General features: G+C 46.0%; 1 protein-coding gene across 8 annotated transcripts in view; it reads left to right on the top strand.

The window, feature by feature from the left end:
• The window catches only part of LOC106589319 (SRC kinase signaling inhibitor 1), a 49,425-nt gene extending 23,377 nt beyond the window's left edge, over window positions 1-26,048 (top strand). Inside the window, exons 4-20 of one of the 8 annotated variants that reach the window (XM_045710321.1) lie at window positions 6,383-6,584; window positions 11,366-11,495; window positions 11,738-11,909; window positions 15,100-16,040; window positions 16,163-16,252; window positions 16,859-16,899; window positions 17,764-17,787; window positions 18,905-19,065; window positions 19,437-19,612; window positions 19,799-19,929; window positions 22,046-22,193; window positions 22,446-22,770; window positions 22,999-23,314; window positions 23,407-23,540; window positions 23,707-23,862; window positions 24,085-24,201; window positions 25,019-26,048. In XM_045710321.1, the coding sequence (XP_045566277.1) occupies window positions 6,383-6,584; window positions 11,366-11,495; window positions 11,738-11,909; window positions 15,100-16,040; window positions 16,163-16,252; window positions 16,859-16,899; window positions 17,764-17,787; window positions 18,905-19,065; window positions 19,437-19,612; window positions 19,799-19,929; window positions 22,046-22,193; window positions 22,446-22,770; window positions 22,999-23,314; window positions 23,407-23,540; window positions 23,707-23,862; window positions 24,085-24,201; window positions 25,019-25,177 (3,423 nt within the window). In that variant the 3' untranslated portion in view covers window positions 25,178-26,048. Of the gene's footprint in view, window positions 1-6,382; window positions 6,585-11,365; window positions 11,496-11,737; window positions 11,910-15,099; window positions 16,041-16,162; window positions 16,253-16,858; window positions 16,900-17,763; window positions 17,788-18,904; window positions 19,066-19,436; window positions 19,613-19,798; window positions 19,930-22,045; window positions 22,194-22,445; window positions 22,771-22,998; window positions 23,315-23,403; window positions 23,541-23,706; window positions 23,863-24,084; window positions 24,202-25,018 lie in introns of all 8 variants that reach the window. The other 7 variants (XM_014179121.2, XM_045710320.1, XM_014179124.2 and 4 more) reach the window with 7 other exon arrangements.
• Window positions 26,049-27,358: the final 1,310 nt, after the last annotated feature.

Genomic DNA, 27,358 nt, shown 5'->3' with positions numbered 1-27,358 from the left:
CTGCTCTCACTATTCTGCAGCGGTGCTCCTCGCTCGCTGTGTGTTTCTGTGTGTGTGCGTGTGTTTGTGTCTCAATGTGTGTTGATGTGTGTGTTTGTAACATTCCCATGCTGGTCTCTTTTGATGTTTCATTGGCTTGCTTACACTTCACATGAGCATGTACACACGCAAACACACACACACACCCTGTAGATTATCATACAAACATGCCTACATTCACATGGACGGGCGTGGATGGACCCATACTGTAAATACACACACGCACACATCAACACCTGGAAAGAAATGTGGATAATAATGTTCCAAGACTCCCCTCCTCAAATTCTCTCACATGCTCCAACAAGACGGTGGGATTGTCTGTCCGTCTGTTTAAACTACTCTCCATAGGGAAGACCCTGCCGCGCATTCCTATGCTTGCAGTGCCCTCTCTCCACCTCTTGACTGCGAAGACTGCTTGGCAGCAACAGAGGAACGGAGGACTGTCTAATTCCCTCCCTCTTTGCAAATCTAAGCCCCACTAATAGAAACGTTAGTACCGTCGTCTGCACCTCATAGGCCTCTGTCTGTCTCGAGCGGGGAAATAATCCAAGTCCATTGTCTCCTCTCTCCACCCTTACTGCTGAATCAGGCTCGGAAGTCTATATACTATAGTTAAGGTGCATTCCAAATGGTACCCTATTCCTGACGTAGTGCATTCCTTTTTGACCGGAGTCCTATGGGCCCTGTTCAAAAGTAGTGTACTACAAAGGGAATAACACAAGCTTAGAACCACGTAAAGGCTCCTTATTCAGTGACACTATCTGTATTCACATGTACAATGAGTCATTCATCAGATTCAGGGAAAGTAATCATGTGTCCTAAAGTACATGGATTCCTTGAGCTCGACTCCTTTCATCCAGAGCTGTTCACCAAAGAAAATGGATTCAATGCAGGAGCTATTGTTAGGTATTCTGTAAGTGGCTTCCAAGCTAGCACATTTGGTTCCTTGGAAGTTGTGGGAACATGTGTTTTTGGTTTCACATTGGTTGTGGGAACAAAGTTATACATTCCCTGACCGGTAAAACGGAACATTTTTAAATGTTCTGAGAACACATGAAAGTGTTGCCTGTTCTGGGAAAGTGTATTTTTAGGTTGCGGGGAGGTTCTGAGAACGTTTTACTCTGGTCCTTTCTTGTGAGGTTTATATTGACGCTCTGAGAATGGAAATGATAGATTATTTGGAGGTTTTTTAATAACTTCCTTAAACTTTCACTCCACGTTTCGAAAAGACTGGACTGTTAATAACATTGCTAGCTTATTTTGGAGACAAATAGGACACATGAAAATGAATTTCCTTAGGCATTCATTTTTTATTGTGAAACGGCATCAGTGAGATTCAAACCTATAATCTTCTGTTCTCCATCCATGAAATTCGTCCACTGCGCCACCACGATGAAGCTAGCATGCCATGTTTTTTTTACGCATACAAAGCTGTTCAACAAGTACTCATTAAGATCATGTGTGTCCAATTAGTGGGCCAACACACCTGAACACACTTAACAAGATAGGATAGAGAGAGTTTTGAATTTATGTTTCTAAAGAACATTCTTATAACATTCTCTGAACATTACTAAAGTTTTCCTGGGGTTTTTATGGAACGTTTTTGTAACGTTTTCAGAACAATTTGAGAACATGACTTTTAATAGAACCATGAGGAAACCTATAGGTAACGTTTTGCTGAAGTACTGAAATTCCCACAGAAGAACATTATTTCCTAACGTTCTTGAACAATTTGAGAACATTCCAAATGTGAAATCAGTTGGAGAATGTTGCTAGAACATTGCCAACATTTAAATGAAATGTAACCATGTTTGAACATTTAGGAAATGTTCTGTTAAAGTAAAGACATACCAAAACATTTAAGATTTTTTGACAAGTTCTGTAAATGTGCTGAGAATGTTCCAATGCCAAGCAACTATCCTGCACTATTCACAGAAAGTTGTGAAAGGTGGTATGCAAAATAACCATAGGACAACCACACTCTCACCAAGCACTAAGAAACGTTATGTAATAGCTGGGTTAACAAAGAAGCAGAGTTGAACACACACACACACACACACACACACACACACACACACACACACACACACACACACACACACACACACACACACCACCACCAACAACAATAGCAACAACAAAAACGCTGTTTCACGTAGATGAAATCCCTGGACCATCCATGACACTCGGGGTCCTATGGCTAGCTCAGTAGCTAAACCATTTGGACAGCTGCTATTGTTGTCTTTGGCTGTTTGTGTGTTGATATGACATTGGGTGGAAAATTACTATTCCCTGATATCTCAGAGAACGGCCTGCTTGGTGTTTTTTACAGCCCTAAAAGGCGTAGGATGCCAGCGGCTGCCATGTTTCCCCTAGCGACTGCCTTATGCTGTGGCACGTGGTCAGAATCACTTATCAAGTGCTTGACTATGATTCGCCAAGACAAAGACAATGTTTGGTGCTTAAGTTAATAATTTAATGAGAACTTATTAAGGACTTCTTTTACACTGGAGATGCAAAATAAAAATCCTCAGAAAAGTAACTGCTTTGTTATGTAACTGTAATTAGATAAATGTTATATGAGGCGAGATCGGCTTTATGTATACCATGTTTGCACAAGGAGTTGTTGTAAGGGAAAATGTATGGAGTAAAAAGTACAATATTTTCTTTAAGAATGTAGTTAAGTAAAAGTAAAAGTTGTCAAAAATCTAAATAGTAAAATAATGAACGAAACAACATCAGTAGTATTTTAATGTATTTTTACTTAAGTACTTTACACCACTGCATTGTACATCATATGATTCGATTGTGCAGGTCAAACCTGTGCTCATACACATAGCCCAAAGACACTGAGGTCAAAGGCTAGCCTAACTCCAAAGCATACACTACTTTACTTTATTGTCCATTACAACACTATTACTATGGCTTATCAATGAACATCTTCTTCAAGGCTTTATATTCAGTTCAGTTAAGCAACTTAGGGGTGAATCCCCACGTCAGTCAAATTTTAAATTAGTCTCCCACTGACATCAATGCTAAGTGAAAATGTGACTTCGGTTGTGGTTAGGATTTGCCCCATCAGGATGTCCATGACTCCTTGGTATTCGTTTTTAGGGAGTTGTATAGATGGGACTCATCCCCCAATTACAGAGCTCACTGGAATGGTATGCCAGGACTGCATGGTGCTAATGGCCATCAAATAGGAGGGGGTTGCCCGAGTTCCACAGGGGGGAGGAGACAAGGGTGGGGAAGGGATTCAGGGGGCGTGGGTGGCACAGCTGTGCACAGCTGCCTTGTCAATCATCACATACATTGCTTATTGATCTGAGAAAATCCACGTTTGACAAAGCCAGCCAATCGGTGGTGAGAAATCTGTGATGAGGTATTGGCATTTGGACAGACAGGACTTAGGGGAAACAGTAATATAGTGAGTTTAAGGATGGTCAAACAGACCAAGGGCAATGTAACTATACAGCAGTACATGAAAGACTGGAGAGAGAGAGAGAGCGAGAGAGCGAGAGAGAGAGCGAGAGAGAGAGAGAGAGCGAGAGAGAGAGAAAAGAAGAAAAAGCAGAAGAGGAAGCGAGAGAGAGAGAGAGAGAGAGAGAGAGAGAGAGAGAGAGAGAGAGAGAGAGAGAGAGAGAGAGAGAGAGAGAGAGAGAGAGAGAGAGGAGGGTACAGAGATGACTAAGGCAGCATCTGCACAGATAATACCAACGTGATGACATTCTGGTAGAGATACAGTAAAGCGAATGATGGAGACTTAGGATTGTGAAGAAATTGTTTTAGACAGTTGATAGTTTTAGACAAACAGTATAGTCATACAGAGACCCACAATAAGGGACCAAGATGCTGAACATAGAGGTAAGAAATTATTGTGCAAATGAGTGACACTTTCTCGCTGCTACTAAACTTATCAGTAAACGTGTTGCCTGTTACTTGACAAATGATTGATTTGCAGTTATATTGCTTATACGGTTGTCCAGTGTCATAAATTGTATTGTTTTGGTATTTTCTCCTCATAATGGAAGAGTTAGCCATCTGCATAGTTCTTCTTATTGACACAGATAACACTGACCGCACCATGACTGATATTTGATGCAATATAGTCTTTGTATTTTCAGTAATAAAAGAAATGGCTTTATAAAAGCCCATGAGATCTCCAATAAAGATTACAGCGCCTTAGCAGGAGTCAGAAGAGAGAAGCACTGTTATAAACCAAGGGCAAATGCATTAGACAGAATGGCTTTATAAGACATAGATGAGGTCATGGGGTAACAGGACAAGCTAGTTCTTCTCCAGCAGTCATAATGGCTTCGTAAGGCTGTTGACATAATGACGTAACACTGTCACAACAGATCATAATAGTTTTCCGACAACCAAACTGACTTATAACGGTCGGACCGGCTCAGATGTTATTTATTCATTAGAAGAGACCTTTATTACAGTATCTATCAAAGTTTGATTGCATAGGTAGAAACTTGTTTATGATTGACGAGGGCAAGGGTGGAATTGGGAGAAAAAATCTCTTGAGGAATTCACTACTGTGAAATCTCCAGGCATCCCCTTCAAAACATTTTTTTGTATTTCGCCTGAGATTTTCAGTTTTGAAACCACATTCCCAGGTGCTCCTCCCCGATTCCTCCCCTGTCCTCCCTCGGAGTGTGTTGTGGAAGAGGATGGTTGTGTAGAGGTTTATTGGCCGTTATCCCAGTGAAAATAGCAGCTCTTAATGTAGACAGACGCAGCGGGAATAAAACGTGGGCATACAGAGTGCAGCCGAGCTTGTCCTCTGGTTCCCAGGAACACCTGGAGAGAAGGCCTGCCCTCTGAGCCTCTCCGCAGCTGCTGCTTTCACACTGAAATGAGAACTAATTAGGAGAAAGCGGAGCGGAAGTCAACCACCATATTGCACTTTACGCCTTTTCCTCTCGTTTTTGTTGGTCTCCCTCACTTGGGCTCAACATCAAGTGGCTATTGCGCTCTTACGGGCTTGCTCGCAAACACCTGCATAAACACTTGCACATGCTTATTTGCTACACCTTCCCTCCTCACACTTCTCCCTTGCTGTATGTTTCCAGTCTCAGGCTTCCTCCCTCTGCCCTTCTCTCTCTCTCTCTCTCTCTCTCTCTCTCTCTCTTTCTCTCGCTCTCCCTCTCCCTCCCCTGCTCCCCACTTCCTCTCTACAGCTGACTAACCACAAACTTTGTAATTCCCTCGTGCCACCAACTTCTTTGCTCAACAGCTTGACGCTTGTGGGATGTTAGGAGCAGAAGGTGTACCGCTTCTGGCTCACACACATGTCATACATCTCAACACAAATGAGGGGCACCACTTGCAACCTGTCATCCCACTCAATTCATGACAAACGTGTGTGCAAGCGTGCGTGTGTGTCCATCTTCACCTACTGTGTGTGTGTTTCTGTATGTGCATGTATTTGTGTGTGTGTGTGTGTGTGTGTGTGTGTGTGTTTGCATTAGCGTGTGTGTGTTTGTATGTATTTGCGTGTGTATGTGTGAGTATACCCCCATGTACAGCTTGGGTGTGCCTATTGCTGGCACAACAAATCAAAGCAGGCCCGACTGTGGTGGTTGGGAAGACAACAAATGCATAAGTGAATGTGAGCAGTGTTCACAGAGAACTGTCAGAGCTCATTAGTGTAGTCTTTGGGCTGGAAAATGTCTGTCCGTAGGGATTCATTATAAACAACCTGCTCTAGCGACTCCTGCAATGCGCTGCTGTAACGAGAGGTCCATTTCCTCATATTTCCTCACATATTCGTCTTCCCTCTGTGGTTCAAATTGGGCAGGTGAAGTCATTTTTTTTCTTCTTTTTTTTCAACTTTATTTAACCAGGTAAACTAGTTGAGAGCAAGTTCTGAAGTCAGTGTTCTTTTGGTTCCTCTAATTCTCTGTGGAGTTGATACTGGTGAATCTGGCATTAAACACTCAAGACCACATGATTTACATGGCGTTAATAATAGATATTTATATACACGTCAATAGATTTTCTGGGAGCTTTGTAAGATATGTTTATTGCAACCGTTTTGGTGGCTGCTGCGTCGTTGTGTTTTATGCAGTTGTCTCATCCTGAGGAAACTGCTATGCTGTTTTGCCTCTCTGTCTGGGATTGTTTTGTTGTGTCTGGTGGTTTTATCTCGTGCTATTGGTTGTCTTTCTTGCAGTGGTCGTGTTGTCTTGTCTGTGTTTTTGTGCTTGCCTTTTTGCAGTGGTTGTGTTGTTTTGTGTGTGGTGATTTGACAGCAGCTGTGTGGCTTTGCTGTTGTGTTTTTGTCGTTTTGCCGTTTTGATTGTATCAATCTGTCTCTCCCTCTATCCCATAGGCCCGTACCCCCCGTGTGATCCGGTCCAACCCCAACCAGCCGGCTCTAGCCGACCAGGCCAGCAGAGTATCCTTTGCCTCGGCTGAGAGTCTGGAAACCATGTCTGAGGCTGAAGTTCCCCTCGGGTTCAACCGCATGAACCGCCTCCGCCAGAGCCTGCCCCTGGCGCGCTCATCCAGCCAGGCCAAGCTCCGCGCGCCAGGTCAGAACAACCATGGTCACATCAGGGTCATATCAGGGTCATTTCACGGTCATATTAACCACAGTGGTAGCAGCCATCATCTGTGCCATCTTTGAGGTTGCAGATACGCTAGCTCTCAAGGTAGTTCTATTCGTATTCACGAGAGGTATTAGGATCACATTCTCAATATTTGGCTAATTACAGATCTAAGTGTGTACGTGATTCTATTTCGAATGAGTCACAAATTCATTTTGAAAAAGCCCCGGCATACAGGTGAGATTATTATCTCTGTCCTCTGTCCTGTGTGTAGAAGATCAGTGTGTGAGTGTTTGCGTGAACAATCAGGTCCCAAATTATTGACAAAGATGAGCAAAATATGCTGCATAAAATAAATTAGATTGTATATTTTGTATAAATATATTGTATGTATTGTATGCTCAGAAAAATTGGGAAATTATATTATGTGATACTAATAATAATTGCTCAGAGAAAGATATTATGTTGAACAAGTAATGTTGTTTTTTCTCTAAAAGATAAGGGTAAAAGTTATTGTCACCCCTCTTTTCACTACCTTTCAATACCTCACTTTGCGAGGATAATGGCACTGAGCCTTTAAAAAAAGTATGTCTTGATTGGAGAACACATTGGGAGGGATATTAGAACATTCATCCAAACTGTCACGCCCTGACCTTAGAGAGCCGTTTTATTTCTCTATTTGGTTAGGTCAGGGTGTGATGTGGGGTGGGCATTCTATGCTGTATATTTCATGGGAGGACATCCTGGACGGCAAAGGATCCTGGACGTGGGAGGAGATCCAGGCCGGAAGGGATCGCCTCCCATGGGAACAAGTGGAAGCAGCGAGGGAGGAACAGCGACGAGATCGGGAGTCACGGCAACGACGGAAGCCAGAGAGGCAGCTCCCCAAACAATTTTTTGGGGGGCACACGGGGAGATTGGCGGAGTCAGGGTTGAGACCTGAGCCAACTTCCCGTACTTACCGTGGGGAGCGTGTGACCAGTCAGGCACCGTGTTATGCGGTGATGCGCACCGTATCTCCGGTGCGCATTCACAGCCCGGTGCGCTCGTTGCCTGCGCCCCGCACTTGTCGGGCTAAAGTGAGCATTCAGCCAGGATGGGTTGTGCCGGCTCAGCGCTCCTGGTCTCCAGTACGCCTCCTCGGTCCAGGATATCCTGTGCCAGCTCTACGCACTGTGTCGCCAGTGCGCCTGCACAGCCCAGTTCGTCCTGTGCCAGCGCCCCGCACTTGTCGGGCTAAAGTGAGCATCCAGCCATGACGGGTTGTGCCAGCCCTATGCTCCAGACCTCCAGTGCGCCTCCACGGCCCAGTATATCCTGTGTCAGCCCCACGCACCCGGTCTCCAGTGCGTCTCCCCAGTCCAGTGAGACCTGTTCCGGCTCCACGTACGAAGCCTCCAGTGATGATCCATGGGCCGAAGCCTCCAGTGATGATCCATGGCACAAAGCCTCCAGTGATGATCCATGGCACAAAGCCTCCAGGGATAATCTATGGCCAGGAGCCTCCAGTGATAATCCATGGCCCGGAGCCTCCAGTGATAATCCATGGCACGAAGCCTCCAGTGATGATCCATGGCACGAAGCCTCCAGTGACGATCCATGGCGTGGAGCCGGTAGCAACGATCCATGGCGCGGAGCCTGCAGCGACGGTCCCCAGTCCGGAGCCTGCAGCGGCGGTCCGCAGTCCGGAGTCTCCAGCGGCGGTCCGCAGTCCGGAGTCTCCAGCGGCGGTCCGGAGTCTACAGCGGCGGTCCGCAGTCCGGAGTCTCCAGCGACGGTCCGCAGTCCGGAGTCTCCAGCGGCGGTCTGCAGTCCAGAACCTCCAGCGGGGGTTCCCAGTTCAGAGCCTCCGGCGATGATCCACAGTCCGGTTCCTCCGGTGACGGTCCACGGTCCGGTGACACAAAAGCGGAGGGATCAGCAGGCGGAGCGGGGGCTACGCCCCGAACCGGAGCCGCCACCAAGGGTAGATGCCCACCCGGACCCTCCCCTATAGGTTCAGGTTTGCGGCCGGGAGTCCGCACCTTTGGGGGGGGTACTGTCACGCCCTGACCTTAGAGAGCCGTTTTATTTCTCTATTTGGTTAGGTCAGGGTGTGATGTGGGGTCGGCATTCTATGCTGTATATTTCTTTGTTTTGGCCGAGTAGGGTTCCCAATCAGAGGCAGCTGTCTATCGTTGTTTCTGATTGGGAATCATACTTAGGCAGCCTTTTTCCACCTGTGTTTGTGGGTAGTTGTTTTGTATTCTGTACCTGACAGAACTGTGCACTTTTCGTTTTTGTTATTTTTGTTCGAGTGCTTCATTGTATAATAAAAATCATGAACATTTACCACGCTGCGCTTTGGTCGACTCCTTCAACTTCCGACGACAACCGTTACACATACAGAATCTTTCCAGATCCTTGATATCCTTCGCCTGCACTTATGGACTGCCCTCTTCAATTCAAACCACAGGTTTTCAATGTGATTCAATTCCGGAGACCGAGATGGCAAAATGTTGATTCTGCGGTCAATTAGCTATTTATTTATGGATTTTGTTGTGTGCTTGGGGTTATTGTCTTGCTGGAAGATCCACTTGCGGCAAAGTTTCAGCCTCCTGGCAGAGGCAACCAGGTTTTTGTCTAAAATGTCCTTGTACTGGGTACAGTTCTTGATGCCAATGACCTTAAGAAGGGCACCAGGACCAGTGAAAGCAAAATAGCCCCATAACATCAAAGAACCACCACAATGTTTTACAGTAAATGTAGGTACAGTGCATTCGAAAAGTATTAAGACCCCTTCACTTTTTCCACATTTTGTTACGTTAATGCCTTATTCTAAATAGATTAAATCAATCTACATCAATACCCAATAATAACAAAGCAAAAACTGTTTTTTAGAAATGTTTGCAGATTTATAAAAATGTATAAAAACAAATATCACATTTACATAAGTATTCAGACTCTTTACTCAGTACTTTGTTCGCGCACCTTTGACAGTGATTACAGCCTCAAGTCTTCTTGGGTATGACGCTATAACCTTGGCACACCTCTATTTGGGGAGTTTCTCCCATTATTCTCAAGAGATCCTTTCAAACTCTGTCAAGTTGGATGAGGAGTGTCGCTGCATAGCTATTTTCAGGTCTCTCCAGAGATGTTCGATCGGATTCACGTCCGGGCTCTGGCTGAGCCACTCAAGGACATTGAGATTTGTTCCCGAAGCCATTCCAGCTTTGTCTTGGCTGTGTGCTTAGGTTTGTTGTCTTGTTTGAAGGTGAACTTTTGCCCCAGGCTGAGGTACTGAGCGCTCTGGAGCAGGTTTTCATCAAGGATCTCTCTGTACTTTCCCTCGATCCTGACTAGTCTCCCAGTCCCTGCTGCTGAAAAACATTCCCACAGTATGATGCTGCAACCAACATGCTTCACCATAGGGATTGTATTGACCAGGTGATGAGCGGTGCCTGGTTTCCTCCAGACGTGATGCTTGGCATTCAGGCCAAAGAGTTCAATCTTGGTTATATCAGACCAGAGAATCTTTTTGGCAAACTCCAAGCGGGCTGTCATTTGCCTCTTTCTGATGACTGGCTTCTGTCTCCCACTCTACCATAAAGGCCTGATTGGTGGAGTGCTGCAGAGATGGATGTCCTTCTGGAAGGTTCTCCCATCTTCACAGAGGAACTGTGGACCTTTGTCAGAGTGACCATCGGGTTCTTGGTTAACTCCTTGACCAAAAGGCCCTCCTTCACTGATTGCTCAGTTTGGCCAGCTCTAGGAAGAGTCTTGGTGGTTCCAAACTTCTTCCATGTAAGAATGATGGAGGCCACTGTGCTCTTGGGGACCTTCAATGATGCAGACATTTTTCTGTGCCTTGACACAATTCTGTCTTGGTGCTCTACGGACAATTCCTTCGACCTCATGGCTTGGTTTTTGCTCTGAAATGCACTGTCAACTGTCGGACCTTATATGAACCGGTGTGTGCCTTTCCAACTCATGTCCAATCAATTGAATTTACCACAGGTGGACTCCAATCAAGTTGTAGAAACATCTCAAGGACGATCAATGGAAACAGGATGCACCTGAGCTCCATTTTTTGTCTCCATAGCAAGGGGTCTGAATACTTATGTAAATAGGTTATTTCTGTTCCTTGCTAACATTTCTAAAAACTTGTTTTTGCTTTGTCATTATGGAGTATTGTGTGTAGATCGATGACGAAAAATATTAATTTAATCAATTTTAGAATGAGCTGTAACGTAACAAAATGTGGAAAAAGTGAAGGTGTCTGAATACTTTCCCAATGCACTGTATTTGATTCTTTTCTGCATATGCATATTTTTTCTACAGATGTGCATGGCCAAAGAGTTCTATTTTCATGCCATCCAACAAATGTAAACGCCTGGAGTTTGGTAAATGGCATTGGCACTTGGTTTGAAAAAGGTGCTATGGTCAGATGACTGGAAAATATACAGTAGCTCTTTGGCCATGCACATACCATGGGTTTTGCTTCGAAAGAAAGATGCATATGCAGAAAAGAACCCCATACCAACTGTAACAAATTCCTACTGTAAAATATGGTGGTGGATCTTTGATGTTATGGGGTTATTTTGCTGCCACTGGTCCTAGGGCCCTTGTTACGGTCAACGGCATCATGAACTTTACCCAGTACAAGGACATTTTAGCCAGAAATGTTGGACCTGACTGTACAGCATGTGCATGTGTTGATTCATTACAGTCAAATGATACTTCTCTCCCCTCTCCTCTCCTCCTGCCTCCCTTCATCCCCCCCTTAGGCATTCTCTTCCTCCAGCTGGGGGAGGAGATGAGGAGGGTGCACCTGACCCATGAGCTGACCAGCCTGGAGACCCTGAGGGCCCTCATCGTCCACATGTTCCCCCAGAGGCTCACCATGGCAATGCTCAGGTGGATTTATCACACTCTACTAGAATGCTCTGTTATAAAGGCTACATAACACTGTCATAACAATTGACTTTACAAAAAAATAATACTCTCGCTAAGATAATATCAGATTCATTAGCTGATAAGATGCAGATGAACCATATGAATTGAAACAAAAACGTTTTTTTTATTTTTATTATGTAATTAAATTGTAAACGAAAGGTAATGTAGAGGTCAAATGCTCAGGTGTCAATGCCCATGTTCAGGTGCCCCAGCACGGCCCTGCTCATCAAGGATGAGGCCCGTAACGTCTTCTATGAGCTGGAGGACCCACGAGACGTCCAGGACCGCTGTGTCATCAAGATCTACTGCAAGGAGCCTGTCTACGGCACCTACTCCGGTCACCACAACCCACACCTGGCCAACGGAGACCTCCGGGTGAGAGTAGAAGGGGGGTATTTGTGTCTGTCTGTCAGTCAGTCTTTCTGTCTCTCTGTCTATCCATCTGTATGTGTGGGCGTTGTTCGCCATCAGGAGCAGTGGTCACTAAAGGGTTACAAGGACCTCAACAAGCTCTCTACAGAATTGAGTACAAATACTGAGCCAAGTACTCCTTCGCCCTAAATACCATTATATTTGTAGCTACTCATGCTGTTCTGACATTGATACTATGTTGTTTACAAATGGAAAAAAAGGATAGTCATTATGTAACCTACTAGAGCACAAATTAAACTCAGCCAGTCTTTATTAAATGAGTCCGCACGAACAAGCAATATGCTAGTACAATAGTAGCACCACTGTTGCTGTTTTTGAATCCATGCCAACCTGTTTCCCTCCAAGGCAAAAAAAAGTCTGTTTGCTGACTGATAATGTTGTGTAATGTTGTACATACACAGCTGTTCTCAAATGGTGGGTCGGCTAGAGACACGGCTCTGTGTATTTAATGGGACATTACAAAGTGTGATTTGAGAACCGCAAGTTCCTGTGTCCACATCACTAAGGACCTACCGTGGTCCAAACACACCAACACAGTCGTGAAGAGGGTACGACAACGCCTCTTCAATCCCAGGAGGTTAAACAGATTTGACATGGGCCCTCAGATCCTCAAAACGTTCTACAGCTGCACCGTTAAGAGCATCTTGACTGGCTGCATCACCGCTTGGTATGGCAACTGCTTGGCATCCGATCTCAAGTCGCTACACAGGGTGGTGAGTACCGCCCAGTACATCACTGGGGCTGAATTCCCCGCCATCCAGGACCTCAACTCCAGGCTGTGTCAGAGGAAGGCCATAAAAAATGTCAAAGACTCCAGGCACCCAAGTCATAGACTGTTCTCTCTGCTACCGCATGGCAAGCAGTACCGGAGCACCAAGTCTGTGACCAAAAGGCACCTGAACAGCTTCTACTAAGACTGCTGAACAATTAATCAAATGGATACCCGGACAATTTACTTTGACCCCCTTTATTGTTTCTTTCTTTATCTTAGTTGTTTTGCGCCGACTCCCTTGCACTGGCTCTATGCACACTCACTCGACTCTAACCACACAACCAGCTCGAACCACTGCACATTGACTAGGTATTGGTGCTCCTTGTAAATTGCCTCGTTATTGTTTTTATTGTGTTACTATTTCCTTTTTTATTTAGCAAAAGTACTATTATTTGTCTTACTCTTTAACTGCACTGTTGGGAATGGGATTATTAGTAAGCATTTCAGTGTGAAGTTTACACCTGTTGTATTTGGTGCATGTGACCAATAACATTTGATTTGCTTTAGGCTTTGGTGGACGACAACTCAAATACAGTAGATTGGGAAACGTTGGCATACACAGTGTAGAACTGGCATTGTGTCACTCTAGCCAGAGATGAAAAGAAGGAGAAAATAAGACGATAGAAAGTGAGAATATGAGAGGGGGGAAGAGAGGGGAGAGAAAGAGAGAGATTTTTCCACTTCTGCCACTTCCACTCATGTCAATCAACCACCCTAGGGGCCCTTGTGTGTGTGTGTGTGTGTGTGTGTGTGTGTGTGTGTGTGTGTGTGTGTGTGTGTGTGTGTGTGTGTGTGTGTGTGTGTGTGTGTGTGTGTGTGTGTGTGTGAATTGCAGCTGCCCTGTGTGTTTTGGAGGTCAACTATCCCATCTCCCCCGAGCTTTACTTTGCAACCACCCTTGCGCACAATACAGCTCACCACAACTCAGCTCTGAATTTTCCCTCCACTCAGCTCTGAATTCTCCCTTGCGTTTCATGGCTTTATCAAGCGACTTGGTTTACCTTGGGTTTTATGTGCTGGAGGATAGGAGGAATCTGAGAGATAGGAGCTGCGAACAGAGGCAAGTAAAGGGGGCTTGACATTAGCCAGCCGAGCAGAGATTACTATCTGATTACAGACCGTAAACCATGACTGAGGACCACCGAGTAGCACTGCACTGAGACAGGGAAGGATGGAACAACAATTGGATGGACGACATGGCTTAGTGGAGATTGATTGGCATGTTGGTTATGAGGTGACAGGCTAGAGTAGTGGGAGGAGATACAGCGACAATGTGATCTGCTGTGATCTATAACGGACATTCTGTATGACAGTGGGGCATGGGGATCTAGCGTGAGATGTGGTGGTGGTCAGCCCCTGCCTAGTCGCTCACATCTAGTGGGATTATTTTCCTGTAGATATAGAGGCAGTTGCTAAGATACAGGATGGAGATGGTGGAGATGAAGGCGCTCCAGTCATTACTCCAGTGTGTGTGTAGAATCCATTGGGGGTTGTATTGTCAGGGAGGTTATTATACAGCAGGTATATACACTCAGTTGCCAGTTTATTAGGTACACCCATCCAGTACCAAGTCAGACACCCCTTTGCCTCCAGAACAGCCTTAATTCTTCGGGCATGGACACGTTTCTCAATTGGTATTAAGTTACCTAACGTGTGTCATGAAAACATTCCCCACTCCAATACACCACACCCACCAGCCTGTACCGTTGACACTAGGCAGGATGGGGTCATGGACCCATGCGGTTTACTCCAAATCCTGACTCTGCCACCAGCGTGACGCAACAGGAACTAGGATTCATCGGACCAGGCAATGTTTTTCCACTTTTCCACTGTTGGTGATCGCGTGCCCGCTTCTTGTTTTTAGCTGATAGGAACCTGGTGTGGTCGTCTGCTGCAACAGCCCATCCATGACGATGACCGACGAGTTGTGCGTTCCGAGATGCCTTTCTGCACACCACTGTTGTACTGTGCCGTTATTTGCCTGTTTGTGGCCCGCCTGTTAGCTTGCACGGTTCTTGCCGTTCTCCTTCGAGCGCTCCTCAATGAGCTGCTTTCGCCCACAGGACTGCCGCTGACTGGATGTTTTTTGTTTGTCGCATCATTCTCAATAAACCCTTGACAATGTCATGTGTGAAAAGCCCAGGAGGCCGGTCTTTGATGTGCAATCTTTGAATCACCTGTTATGTTGTGTGGTATCTGCTCTATTGTACTCTATTCTGTTGTACCTTAACCTGTTCTATTCTATTCTACATCACTCTGTTCTGCTTCTGCTCTATTCTGTTCTATTCTCTTCTATTCCACTCTATTCTATCATGAATGTTGCTGTTTATTTCTATCCTTCCTCTCTTCCTCTGGTGACAGAGGGATATGGTGTACACGCCCCAGCAGGATTCCCCGCCCAACCGTCGCCTCAGCAACGCCCCTGCCTCCTCCGCCTCTGCCCCCTCTGGCTCGCCGTCCCGCATCCGTCTCCTCTACGGTGGGGGCCGCCCATCCTCTTACGCTGGGCAACCTCACCCCCAGCATCATCCCCAAACCCACTCCCTCCCCCACCCCCATCACTCCTCGCCAGGTGGCCAGAGTGCGGCCCACCACCAGCATCACCCCCAGCAGCTCCACCACCAGCCCCAGCTACAGCACCACGCCCAGGCAGGTTTCTCCCCCAGTGCCATCCTGGAGCGTAGGGATGTTAAGCCCGATGAGGAGGTCCACGGCACTGGCTCCAGGAGCATGGTGCTCCTGCGGGGCGATGCAGGGGGGATCTATGCCGACCCCTATTCCCTGGGCCAGGAAGGAGGCCGCCTCAGCCTGGCGGGCCCCCACTCATCTCTACCCCCGAGAGGGGACGCCTACGGCTCTCTCTACCGGCGTGGAGGAGGCGGAGGGGGCGGAGGAGGGTTGGGACCTGGCTCCGTGCGGTCCCTCACTTCCTACTCGGCGGCGGCTCTGCAAGGAGAGCTGATGGACAGTGGCGTCCTCTACAGACCTGGAGGCCCACTGTATAATGATGCAGCCTACGCCGCGTCCATGTTGGCCATGGGCTTCCGGCTGCCAACCCCCTCGTCTCCGCAGAAAATTCCCGAAATGAGGGACTCGTATTCAGGCACCATGCCCGGCCGGGGCTCCCCTGGGAGGCAGACCCTGCGGAGGGACTCAGTATCCTCCTCCGTGTTCGGGGAGAGTCCCAAAGCTAGGGGTCAGGGGTCAGGGTTGGGATCTGATCAGCTGTGCTTAATGGCTGGACCTGGAGGGGAGGGCGGTGGTTTCAGTTCACCTCTACCAGGCAATGAGACAGAGACCAGGTAAGAGTGCCAGTGTGTGTGTGTCTGGCGTGTGTGGTGTGTGCATGTACGTTTTATGTGTCTGTGATGGGTATTTTGTGTTCATCTAAACTGACTCATACCCTACGTTTGTCATTGCAAAGGGGGCGCATGGAGGCCATGGAGAAACAGATAGCCAGTCTGACTGGTCTACTGCAGACTGTTCTGACCAGGGGACCAGAGGCCGAGAGCCCGTGAGACACACACCCAAGCATGCACGCATGAACACACACAGGCGCACATGTAACGGTGGGGGACAGTGGAGGAAGCTAAACTGTTAGCAGCACACTGACGTCCATTTCACTGGTGCCGTGACCTGGATTGGCAGTTGGGCTCAGCTCAACGGCCGAGTCTCGCTTGCTGTGTAGCGAGTTTAGAAGGGGTGAGTGTAACACAGTTAAGAACGTACCTTAAGCTCACTCCACAGCTAGATGGAATGTCGCCGATGGAGCTATCGAATTAGATATTTTTCAACCGCTCAAACGGTTGGTACGTTGGCAAGGAGGACTGTCGTGTGTTGCGAAGCAGAGGATCAATGGTTAAAGCCCGGTATGGGGACACAGACAGTGGAGGAAGATATACTGTTAGCATCACACTGACGTCCGTTGCACGCACGCACACACACAGACACACACACACACACACACACACACACACACACACACACACACACACACACACACACACACACACACACACACACACACACACACACACACACACACACACACACACACACACACATTCAGTACATACAGTACACATGGAGTGGGGACCTAAAGTTATTTTGTCTTTTCCAGGGACAAGATTGAGACGGCCAATGACTGCTCTGAGACAGACAGTAAGTATCAATCAGGGATACTTGAAAACAAATATACATTGACTTTCACTGTATCCCATTGACTTGGCAATATAAAGAGTAAGGGTTTGGGTTGCAGAGCATTGCAATATATACAGAGTAAGGGTTAGGGTTGCAGAACATTGCAGTATAAAGAGTAAGGGTTAGGGTTGCAGAGCATTGCAGTATAAAGAGTAAGGGTTAGGGTTGCAGAGCATTGCAGTATAAAGAGTAAGGGTTAGGGTTGCAGAGCATTGCAGTATAAAGAGTAAGGGTTAGGGTTGCAGAGCATTGCAGTATAAAGAGTAAGGGTTAGGGTTGCAGAGCATTGCAGTATAAAGAGTAAGGGTTAGGGTTGCAGAACATTGCAATATAAAGAGTAAGGGTTAGGGTTGCAGAGCATTGCAGTATAAAGAGTAAGGGTTAGGGTTGCAGAGCATTGCAATATAAAGAGTAAGGGTTAGGGTTGCAGAGCATTGCAATATATACAGAGTAAGGGTTAGGGTTGCAGAGCATTGCAGTATAAAGAGTAAGGGTTAGGGTTGCAGAGCATTGCAGTATAAAGAGTAAGGGTTAGGGTTGCAGAGCATTGCAGTATAAAGAGTAAGGGTTTGGGTTGCAGAGCATTGCAGTATAAAGAGTAAGGGTTAGGGTTGCAGAGCATTGCAGTATAAAGAGTAAGGGTTAGGTTTGCAGAGCATTGCAATATAAATAACATGATCCATTGCGTAGCATTGTAAATGTTCTGTAGCTGAGCTGCTTACCATATGTGTACTGCTCACGTGTGACCAATATACACGAAGAACCATCAAGTGTGTGTTTGCTTATGCTAGTAATGGGTGCCATGCTTCTTGTGCCTTATTTTAGCTGGACGGTTAAAAAACAAGAAAGGTATCTTATTGTCTGAAGTCCTCATCCTCTTTCCCCTGTGTGTCTCAATGACAGACTGCTTCCCTTATAGTTGGTGTCTCTCGTTTGATCCACTTTGAGTTTTTGTGAGGACTCTGTTTTGATTCTCTTGTTCTTTAAGTCTGCGTTCAGTGTCTGGATTCAGGACTGGGCTCAGAATATGTTTCCCAATCCCTACTGTTCATGCTGGAATGTTATTTCGCTCGCCTTGTTATCATCGGTAATGGTATGGTTAGGTTACTTTGTGTGCATGTTTGGTTCTTTGGGTAGATCAAGATTTATTTATATTCCTGATACCGTTCACCCCTTTATCTACGCCCATTCCAGACAGGTATTAGAAGGTCAGCTATTAGTTAGACAATGAACCTAGAAATGCACAGTAACTGTCACATGCCCTCCCCCAAAACAAGGTGTTCTTCTACAATGAGTTGTGCCAAGCTCCAATTTCTCTGTCTCCCAGTAGAGGTTAGACATCTTCCAGGAAGTCAGTTGAGCAGTATACTGCAGTACGTCTGCTCCTCCGTTCAAATTGTAACATTCTTTACGACCTTGTGTTTTATCCATCTCCTCTGAAAGAATAGTTCACCTAAATTACAAAACCAATTTTACGTTTCTTTGCCTGGAAAGCTATCAATGCTAATGGGCTATTTTCGAAACAATTCAATTGTTTTCCATGTCAAGCAATAAGTGATTTTGTAGTTCGGCTGAACTCCAAGTTTGTGAGTGAATTAGTCTTACCAAACCACTCCCTTTATTTTGTTATGCATGAGAAAACGTGCCTGAGAAATTGCCACATAGCAAAGCTATATGTTCATTGTGATTTCAATGGACCATTGTGTCATTTCAACCCCAAGCATCGAAGACTTGCTCGCTCGGGCTTGTTGTGGATGCTCTTTTGTTGCCCCTGGAATTGAAATGTATGTAAAGAAATACAGCTTCGGATATGGCTCTGTGTGTCCTAAAACCTTCCCCATTCTGTCAATCACCATTACACCTGTGAATAATCCTGTAGTCCCTCCCCACTTTACGATGGATGATATAATTGGCTACAGCGACAGTAGAATGCATGAGACCCTAATCCTACTTTCTGATTGGCCAGCCCTGACACCGTCGGCTCCGTTGGCCCTGATGCCGCCACCACTCATAGGGTCCTCCCAGCCACTGACGGTGTCGCGGCTGCAGATGCAGATCCACCTGCATGGCCTGCAGCAGAACACCAGCGAGCTGCGCAAACAACTGTCCCAGCTGCGCAACATCCAGGTGAGCACCAGAGAACAGTGTGGCCGTACGCACACACACACACACACACACACACACACACACACACACACACACACACACACACACACACACACACACACACACACACACACACACACACACACACACACACACACACATTTCTCAAGGCACTGTTTGTTTTTACATGTGTTTATGCATCAATCACTTATCTTGCCCGTATCACTGCTCTTTAGTAAGCTTTACGTATCGGCCTCAAGGCCTTCGTCAGAGTTTTGTGTGTGTAGACTGGACTTTGTGCTTGTTTTGACTTATGCTTGTTTGATGTATTGTCTAAGTGTGTGTATGTCCCAATAACATCTATTTGGGTCTGTCGGTGTCTCCCCTCCCAGTTAGAGAACCAGGACTCAGTACAGTCCCTGCTGAGGCAGACCGAGTCGGAGCTGAGCCTTATGATGCTGGACGCCATGCGGACCCAGGAGGACCCTTTGCAGAGGCAGCGCCTCCTAGTGGAGGAGGAGAGACTCAAGTACCTCAACCAGGAAGAGCTGCTCATCCAGCAACTGCAGTGAGTTTAGCCTTTAATTCAGGGTCTCTAACTCAAGATAGGGTCAGTGTGAATGAAGAAATAGTGCAAACTGCTCAGACAGACAAAAAGATGAAGGTGTGTTTGAGCTGGAACTGTGCAGTGCCTGCATACTTGGTGGCCATTTTGTTGTTATGCTATACTGATGTCATTTTTTGGTGTCCACAGTGATCTGGAGAAGTCAGTGGAGGAACTGCAGAGGAACTTGTCAGTCAACCACGGCCTGGTGACTGAGCAGGAAGTGGAGCAGAAGAGTATGGAGCTAAGGTCTTTGGGAGAGACCCTCACAGAGCTCAAGAGTAAGCATACACTACCAGTCAAAAAATTAGATACATACTCATTCCAATGTCTTTCTTTATTTTTACAATTTTCTACACTGTAGAATAAAATTGAAGATATCAAAACTATAAAATAGCACATATGGAATCATGTGGTAACCACAAAAGTGTTAAACAAATAAAAACATATTTTGTATTTGAGATTCTTCAAAGTTGCCACCCTTTGCATTGGTGATAGCTTTGCACACTCTTGGCATTCTCTCAACCAGGTTCATGAGGTAGTCACCTGGAATGCATTTCAATTAAAAGGAGTGCCTTCTTAAAAGTAAATTTGTGGAATTTCTTTCCTTATGCATTTAAATCAATCAGTTGTGTTGTGACATGGTAGGGTTGGTATACAGAAGATAGCCCTATTTGGTTAAAGACCAAGTCCATATTATGGCAAGAACAGCTCAAATAAGCGAAGAGAAACGACAGTCCATCATTACTTTAAGACATGAAGGTCATTCAATCTGGAACATTTCAAGAACTTTGAAAGTTTCTTCAAGTGCAGTCGCAAAAACCATCAAGAGCTATGATGAGACTAGCTCTCACGAGGACCGCCACAGAAAAGGTAGACCCAGAGTTAATTAGAGTTACCAGCCTTAGAAATTGCAGCCCAAATAAATGCTTCAGAGAGTTCAAGTAACAGACACATCTCAACATCAACGATACAGAGGAGACTTCATGAATCAGGGCTTCATGGTTGAATTGCTGCAAAGAAACCACTACAAAAGGACATGAATAAAAAGAAGAGACTTGCTTGGGCCAAGAAACACAAGTAATGGACATTTGATCAGTGGAAATCTGTCCTTTGGTCTGAGTCCAAATTTGAGATTTTTGGTTCCAACCTCCGTGTCTTTGTGAGACACAGAGTAGGTGAATGGATGATCTCTGCATGTGTGGTTCCCACCGTGAAGCATGAAGGAGGAGGTGTGATGGTGACACTGTCAGTGATTTATTTAGGATTCAACGCACACTTAACCAGCATGGCAACCACAGCATTCTGCAGCAATACACCATCCCATCTGGTTTGCGTTTAGAGGGACTATCATTTGTTTTTAAACAGAACAATGACCCAACACACCTCCAGGCTGTGTAAGGGCTGTTTGACCAAAAATGAGAGTGATGGAGTGCTGCATCAGGTGACCTAGCCTCCACAATCACACGACCTCAACCCAATTGAGATGGTTTAGGATGAGTTGGACTGCAGAGTGAAGGAAAAGCGGCCAACAAGTGCTCAGCAAATGTGGAAACTCCTTCAAGACGGTTGGAAAAGCGTTTCTCACAAAGCTGGTTGAGAGAATGCCAAGATTGTGCAAAGCTGTCATCAAGGCAAAGGGTGGCTACTTTAAAGAATCTCAAATATAAATTATGTTTTGATTTGTTTAACACTTTTTCGGTTACTACATGAATCCATATGTGTTATTTCATAGGTTTGATGTCTTCACTATTATTCTACAATGTAGAAAATAGTAAAAAATAAAGAAAAACCCTTGAATGAATGTGCCCAAACTTTTGACTGCTACTGTAGTATATGGGGGTTAACGACACAGGAAGATGCAACAATGAGGCAATTAGCTGTGTGAAAGTCTGCTCCGTTTGGATGGAATAAAATTGACCCCTCGTGTAATTACCTTTCTAGATAATTGCAATCTGTCACATCGTGTTAATGGTGTCAGTGATTAGGCAGGTGAACGTCCATAATAGGAGTGTCTGATTAAGAAAGATGTGCTCGCACATGCAGATGTTCACGTGTAGCATCATGGCTAAAAACCACACAGTGGAACGAGATGCTTGTTTAACAACTGATCTGATACCAGATTTGTTGTGCACCTAAATTAGCCTGAAATCATTTCCCCCACGCGGTAGCTGAGCCACAGGGGGCAGAGAGTACAGCGAGCCCCGGTATAGAGCATGACAGGAGACACAAAGACACTGCAGGACTGTTTTACAAACAAGCTTGGATATATCCTCCTTCCCTCTCTCGTTGATTTAATTATGCTTATTTCTCCCTCCCTCCCTCCCTCCCTCCCTCCCTCCCTCCCTCCCTCCCTCCCTCCCTCCCTCCCCCCCTCCCCTCCCTCCCTCCTTCCAGACCAGTTCCCCAGTCTGCAGAGTAAGATGCGCGTGGTGTTGAGGGTGGAAGTGGAGGCTGTGAAGTTCCTGAAGGAGGAGCCACACAGACTGGACGCACTGCTGAAACGCTGTAACACCATGACCGACACACTGACCACACTACGCAGGTATGGTTTAACACAACACAACCCAATATGCGCTATATACACCATGTTGTTACGTTGTTGTTAAATTGCTATAACCTGTTGTTACGAGGGCCCCGTTCAACTGGTGACTTGGTTTTCAAGATAAGTAAAAATGGTACTCTTTCAATACAACGAGAAAGCATGTTCATATAAAAAACGTTTTTTTGACTGATCCCGGAAACCTGGTCACCAGAATAGATGCAATAGGGCCCTGATACTGCTGTGTGTTGTTAGTGTATTGTATGCCACCTGTATGTACAGAAAAGTGACCGAGGGCCTGTGGAAAGGCCAGGATGACATCTCCAGCCAGTCAGCCAAGCGAACGGAGCACACAGGAAAGAGCTTGGACCTCGACATACTGACCAGTCCACCACTCAGCCTCAATGACCTGGGTGGCAGTGGCAGCCTTGCCAACTGGATGCCCGTATCAGGCAGTGACCCAGATGCTTCGGGACCTGAGCAGGACCCCCACCCTACGGCCAGCTACAGAAGCCGGGTCCTGGACGAGCTGCCGAGCCGTCGCGGTGCTGGCAAATCAGTGTCCGCGGAGGTCAGACTGGTACGGAAAACCGCTCCTGTATTTTTACATTCTATACAATCCCCCTCACAATGCTAAATGTACATTTCTACTGGGGAATCGGTACATTTACCAGTGTTTTCCCTGGAAATGTACAGATGTTCTGATTTTGACAAATTTTCCCTATCATGTACAGTATATCCGTGTACATTTCCGCAATATATTTCCAATATACAGTATTTGAGTTGACTAATATGTGTGTTTGTATAGGCTGCAGAGCGGGACTGGGAGGAGAAGCGAGCTAGTCTGACCCAGTTCAGTGCCCAGGACATCAACCGTCTGCTGGAGGAGACCCAGGCTGAGCTGATGAAGGCCATCCCAGACCTAGACTTTGCTGCCAGGCAGATCAACAAGCCTGCTGTGCCCCCCAAACCCCACCCCAAACCTCAGTTTACCACCCCTATCACTACCTCCACCACCACCTCCACCACCACTAGCGCAACCACCGCTACCAGTACTGAGCACCAGCCCAACATGGTGCAGGTCACTGCCCAGAAGCTGGAGGGGGGCTCACGTTGCGGATCTGGTGAGACTGAATACCACATGCACATTATATCATTTGCCTTTTAGTTATGACTGAGCTGCCCTGTAAAGATATATTATTGTGTGTTTTAGCAGAGCTGACCGTTACCAGGTATCGCACTGAGAAACCCTCTAAGTCTCCGCCTCCACCCCCTCCTCGCCGCAGCTTCCCATCAGCCCATGGGCTCACCACCAATAGCACTGGAGAAGTGATCGTCACCACCAAGAAGGTACAGTAAGAGAGAGAGATGGCTGAGCAAGAAATAACTGCAAAGCACGAAAGTACGCATGAATGTTTTTGAAGATACTTCGAGATAGGCTATTTGGATGTATGGATGTTCTAAACATCTGTCACATACTGTAGACACGTCGCCAACCCGGTTTTGTTTTTATAAGAAGCTGGAGCCAGAAGACGTCGAGGCTCCGAAGACTCTAGTCAAGCTGAGAAGGACGCCGTCTGATACCCCCCGCCCCACCTCCACTCCCCCCGTCATCGCCGCCTCAGCGATTAAAGATGAGGACGACGAAGAGAGGATCATTGCTGACCTAGAGGTAGGCATCCTTTTGTTCCCTAATGTAATTTACAGTGTGTTACGCTGGTGCTAAATTGTATACCTCGAGTAGCCGCATACGAGATGTATAAGAATATGACATGCGGTATGTATTTTGTTCGTTGCAGTCGATGTTCGGTGTGCCTTAGCAATGTGATAACATTGTCTCTGCGACCCTTTCCCACACGACACCACTCACCACCCGCCACACACCACCTGACAGATATTTCAGCGAACCACTGTCAAAGTGTCCCCTCCCCACTCACTGCCCAGCACGCTACCGAGGCCTACTCCTGCAGCCCGTACCCTTCCTTGCGCCTCAGGCTTCCTGGGAAGAAAGGTAAACCTTAAGCCCCTCCCCCCAAAAATGCCCAGTGCCTGCGGCCCTACTGTCTCCTATCCTCTCCCCCCTGCTTCAGTCACTGCTGTTCCACTGCACTTGTTTCTTAAAGGGCCACTTACATGCCTGTTGATCATGGAGATTCTCCTCTAATTCTGCTTGATGCAGAAGTTCTCTGGGCTGAAAACACGACATGGTGCTCATCTTGTCGGATTCGACTACCAAACATATACTGTCTAATTCCATTCAATCTAACTCCCCTGTCTCACTTCGCTAATGACTATCCCCCCCACCCCTGCTAGTTCCACTGACTGCATTCTACATTCTGATCTGCATTCAGTATTCTAACTAAGCTGTGCTCTAATTCTCTAACAAACTAACTGTTATGAGGAATGACAGTCCTACATTTCTGGCGTGCATATTGGAATTACATGTATATTGCATGGAGTGTGTTAAGGCGGTTTGCTGACAGACTAAGGCAAATGTCAGAACTCTCTTACTGCTCAAATGACACATTTATCTCTGTAAAGGTCTCGTTTTATCGCTCCCAGATCAACAAAAAAAAGACACATCTCACTAGGGAAGCTGTCAAAACAGAGGTGGTACAGCCACTTTGAGATTAACAGAATTGATCTGCTCTATTTGGACCAGCTTTCAAAACACAAACCCTTACATGGTAAAACTGATCAGCACCAGTGAGAATGTCTGCACCCAAAATGTAATCCTATTTCCTATACTGCGCACTACTTAGGGCTCTAGCCAAAATGTCATCTCAGATATGACCATAACCTTCCTCATGCTCATTGTCCTTCCGTAGAATGCCAGCAACTCACCAGGGGGATCCAAGGGACCCCAGTCAACTGTAGCGGCTAGACTGAAGAACCTCCAACAAGGCAGCCTCGAGAGGCCCAAGACCAGGAAGCAGAGAGAGGACTTCCCCAAGATCCAGGGCCAGCAGCAGGTATTCCACTTCTAGAATGCCCCTCGGGGGAGTAGCCCTCTTCAGAACAGCTCTGGTGGCCTTTGACATTGACAACTGCCCCATCTCACAGCTGTCTGGGCAACTACTGGGTTCTTTTAGGACTATACTGGGATGTCAGGTGACGAGAAAAGGGTTGGGCTCATCGGAAATCACCAATGTTGGTTGTTATATTATTTGACTTTGAGCTGTGGTTGGATCCAAAATGGATTGTGTACTGAGCGTGCTCTATCCCATTGGGCTGGCATTGATGTTTCTGAGGAGGGTAAAGGTCATGGAGGTATTGTGCACTTAACAAGCTAAGTGGCACCTAAACTGCACTTCTCGATTATGCCATGGAATAGTTTAACATGTCAATGCCGAACCCCTGACTTTTCACCAAGTAGATGATGATCCTACAGTACCACGGTTGTCTGACTATGCTTCCTTTATGTGAACCGCTGAATCATTCTGTCTCCAGCTGAGTCATTTAAACCACAGTCTAAAAGTGAGAGTGTCAGGAGATGGAAAAGTAATACTTCTCTGAATATTTGCCCTTTTTTTCCCCTCGGCGGAGATGAGAATATGGAAAAGGTAGGATAAGAGAAAGAAAGACGGTAGGAACGACAAAAGACAGACAGAAATAACGAAAGGCAGAACAAAAAAAGCTAAGTGCATCACACCTCCAACGTTTCTCTGGAGCAAATACAGTACCAGTCATAAGTTTGGACACACCTACTCATTCCAGGGTTTTTCTTTATTTGTACTATTTTCTACATGAAATAACACATGGAATCATGTTGTAACCGAAAAATTGTTAAACAAATAAATATTTTATATTTGAGATTTTTCAAAGTAGCCACCCTTTTCCTTGATAACAGCTTTGCACACTCTTGGCATTCTTCCAACCAGCTTCATGAGGTAGTCACCTAGAATGCATTTCAATTAACAGGTGTGCCTTGTTAAAAGTTAATTTGTGGAATTTCTTTCCTTCTTAATGCACTTGATCCAATCAGTTGTGTTGTGACAAGGTAGGGGTGGTATATAGAAGATAGCCCTATTTGGTTAAAGACCAAGTCCATATTATGGCAAGATCAGCTCAAATAAGCAAAGAGAAATGACAGTCGACCATTACTTTAAGACATGAAGGTCATTCAATGCGGAACATTTCAAGAGCTTTGAAAGTTCCTTCAAGTGCAGTCGCAAAAACCATCAAGAGCTATGATGAGACTAGCTCTCCCGAGGACCGCCACAGGAAAGGAAGACCCAGAGTTACCTCTGCTGCAGAGGATAAGTTCATTAGAGTTACCGGCCTCAGAAATTGCAGCCCAAATAAATGCCTCACAGAGTTCAAGTAACAGACACATCTCAACATCAACTATACAGAGGAGACTTCATGAATCAGGCCATCATGGTCAAATTGCTGCAAAGAAACCACTACTAAATGACACCAATAAGAAGAAGATACTTGCTTGGGCCAAGAAACATGAGCAATGGACATTAGACCGGTGGAAATCTGTCCTTTAGGTCTGATGAATCCAAATTTTTGATTTTTGGTTCCAACCGCCGTGTCGTTGTGAGACACAGAGTAGGTAAACAGATGATCTCCACATAATCTCCACATGTGTGGTTCCCACGGTGAAGTATGAAGGAGGAGGTGTGATGGTGATTTATTTAGGATTCAACGCACACTTAACCAGCATGGCAACCACAGCATTCTTCAGCGATACGCCATCCCATCTGGTTTGCGCTTAGAGGGACTATCATTTGTTTTTAAACAGAACAATGACCCAACACACCTCCAGGCTGTGTAAGGGCTGTTTGACCAAAAATGAGAGTGATGGAGTGCTGCATCAGGTGACCTAGCCTCCACAATCACACGACCTCAACCCAATTGAGATGGTTTAGGATGAGTTGGACTGCAGAGTGAAGGAAAAGCGGCCAACAAGTGCTCAGCAAATGTAGGAACTCCTTCAATACTGTTGGAAAAGCATTCCAGGTGAATCTGATTGAGAGAATGTCAAGAGTGTGCAAAGCTGTCATCAAGGCAAAGGGTGGCTACTTTGAAGAATTTGTTGAACACTTTTTGGGTTACTACATGATTACCTATGTGTTATTTCATAGTTTTGATGTCTTCACTTTTATTCTACAATGTAGAAAATAGTCAAAAATAAAGAAAAACCCTTGAATGAGTAGGTG

The sequence above is a fragment of the Salmo salar genome, chromosome ssa28 (assembly GCF_905237065.1).
Source record: "Salmo salar chromosome ssa28, Ssal_v3.1, whole genome shotgun sequence".
Lineage (NCBI taxonomy): Eukaryota > Metazoa > Chordata > Actinopteri > Salmoniformes > Salmonidae > Salmo > Salmo salar.
The sequence above is the reverse complement of the archived record's forward strand: the minus strand, read 5'-3'. Positions and strand labels throughout refer to the sequence as shown.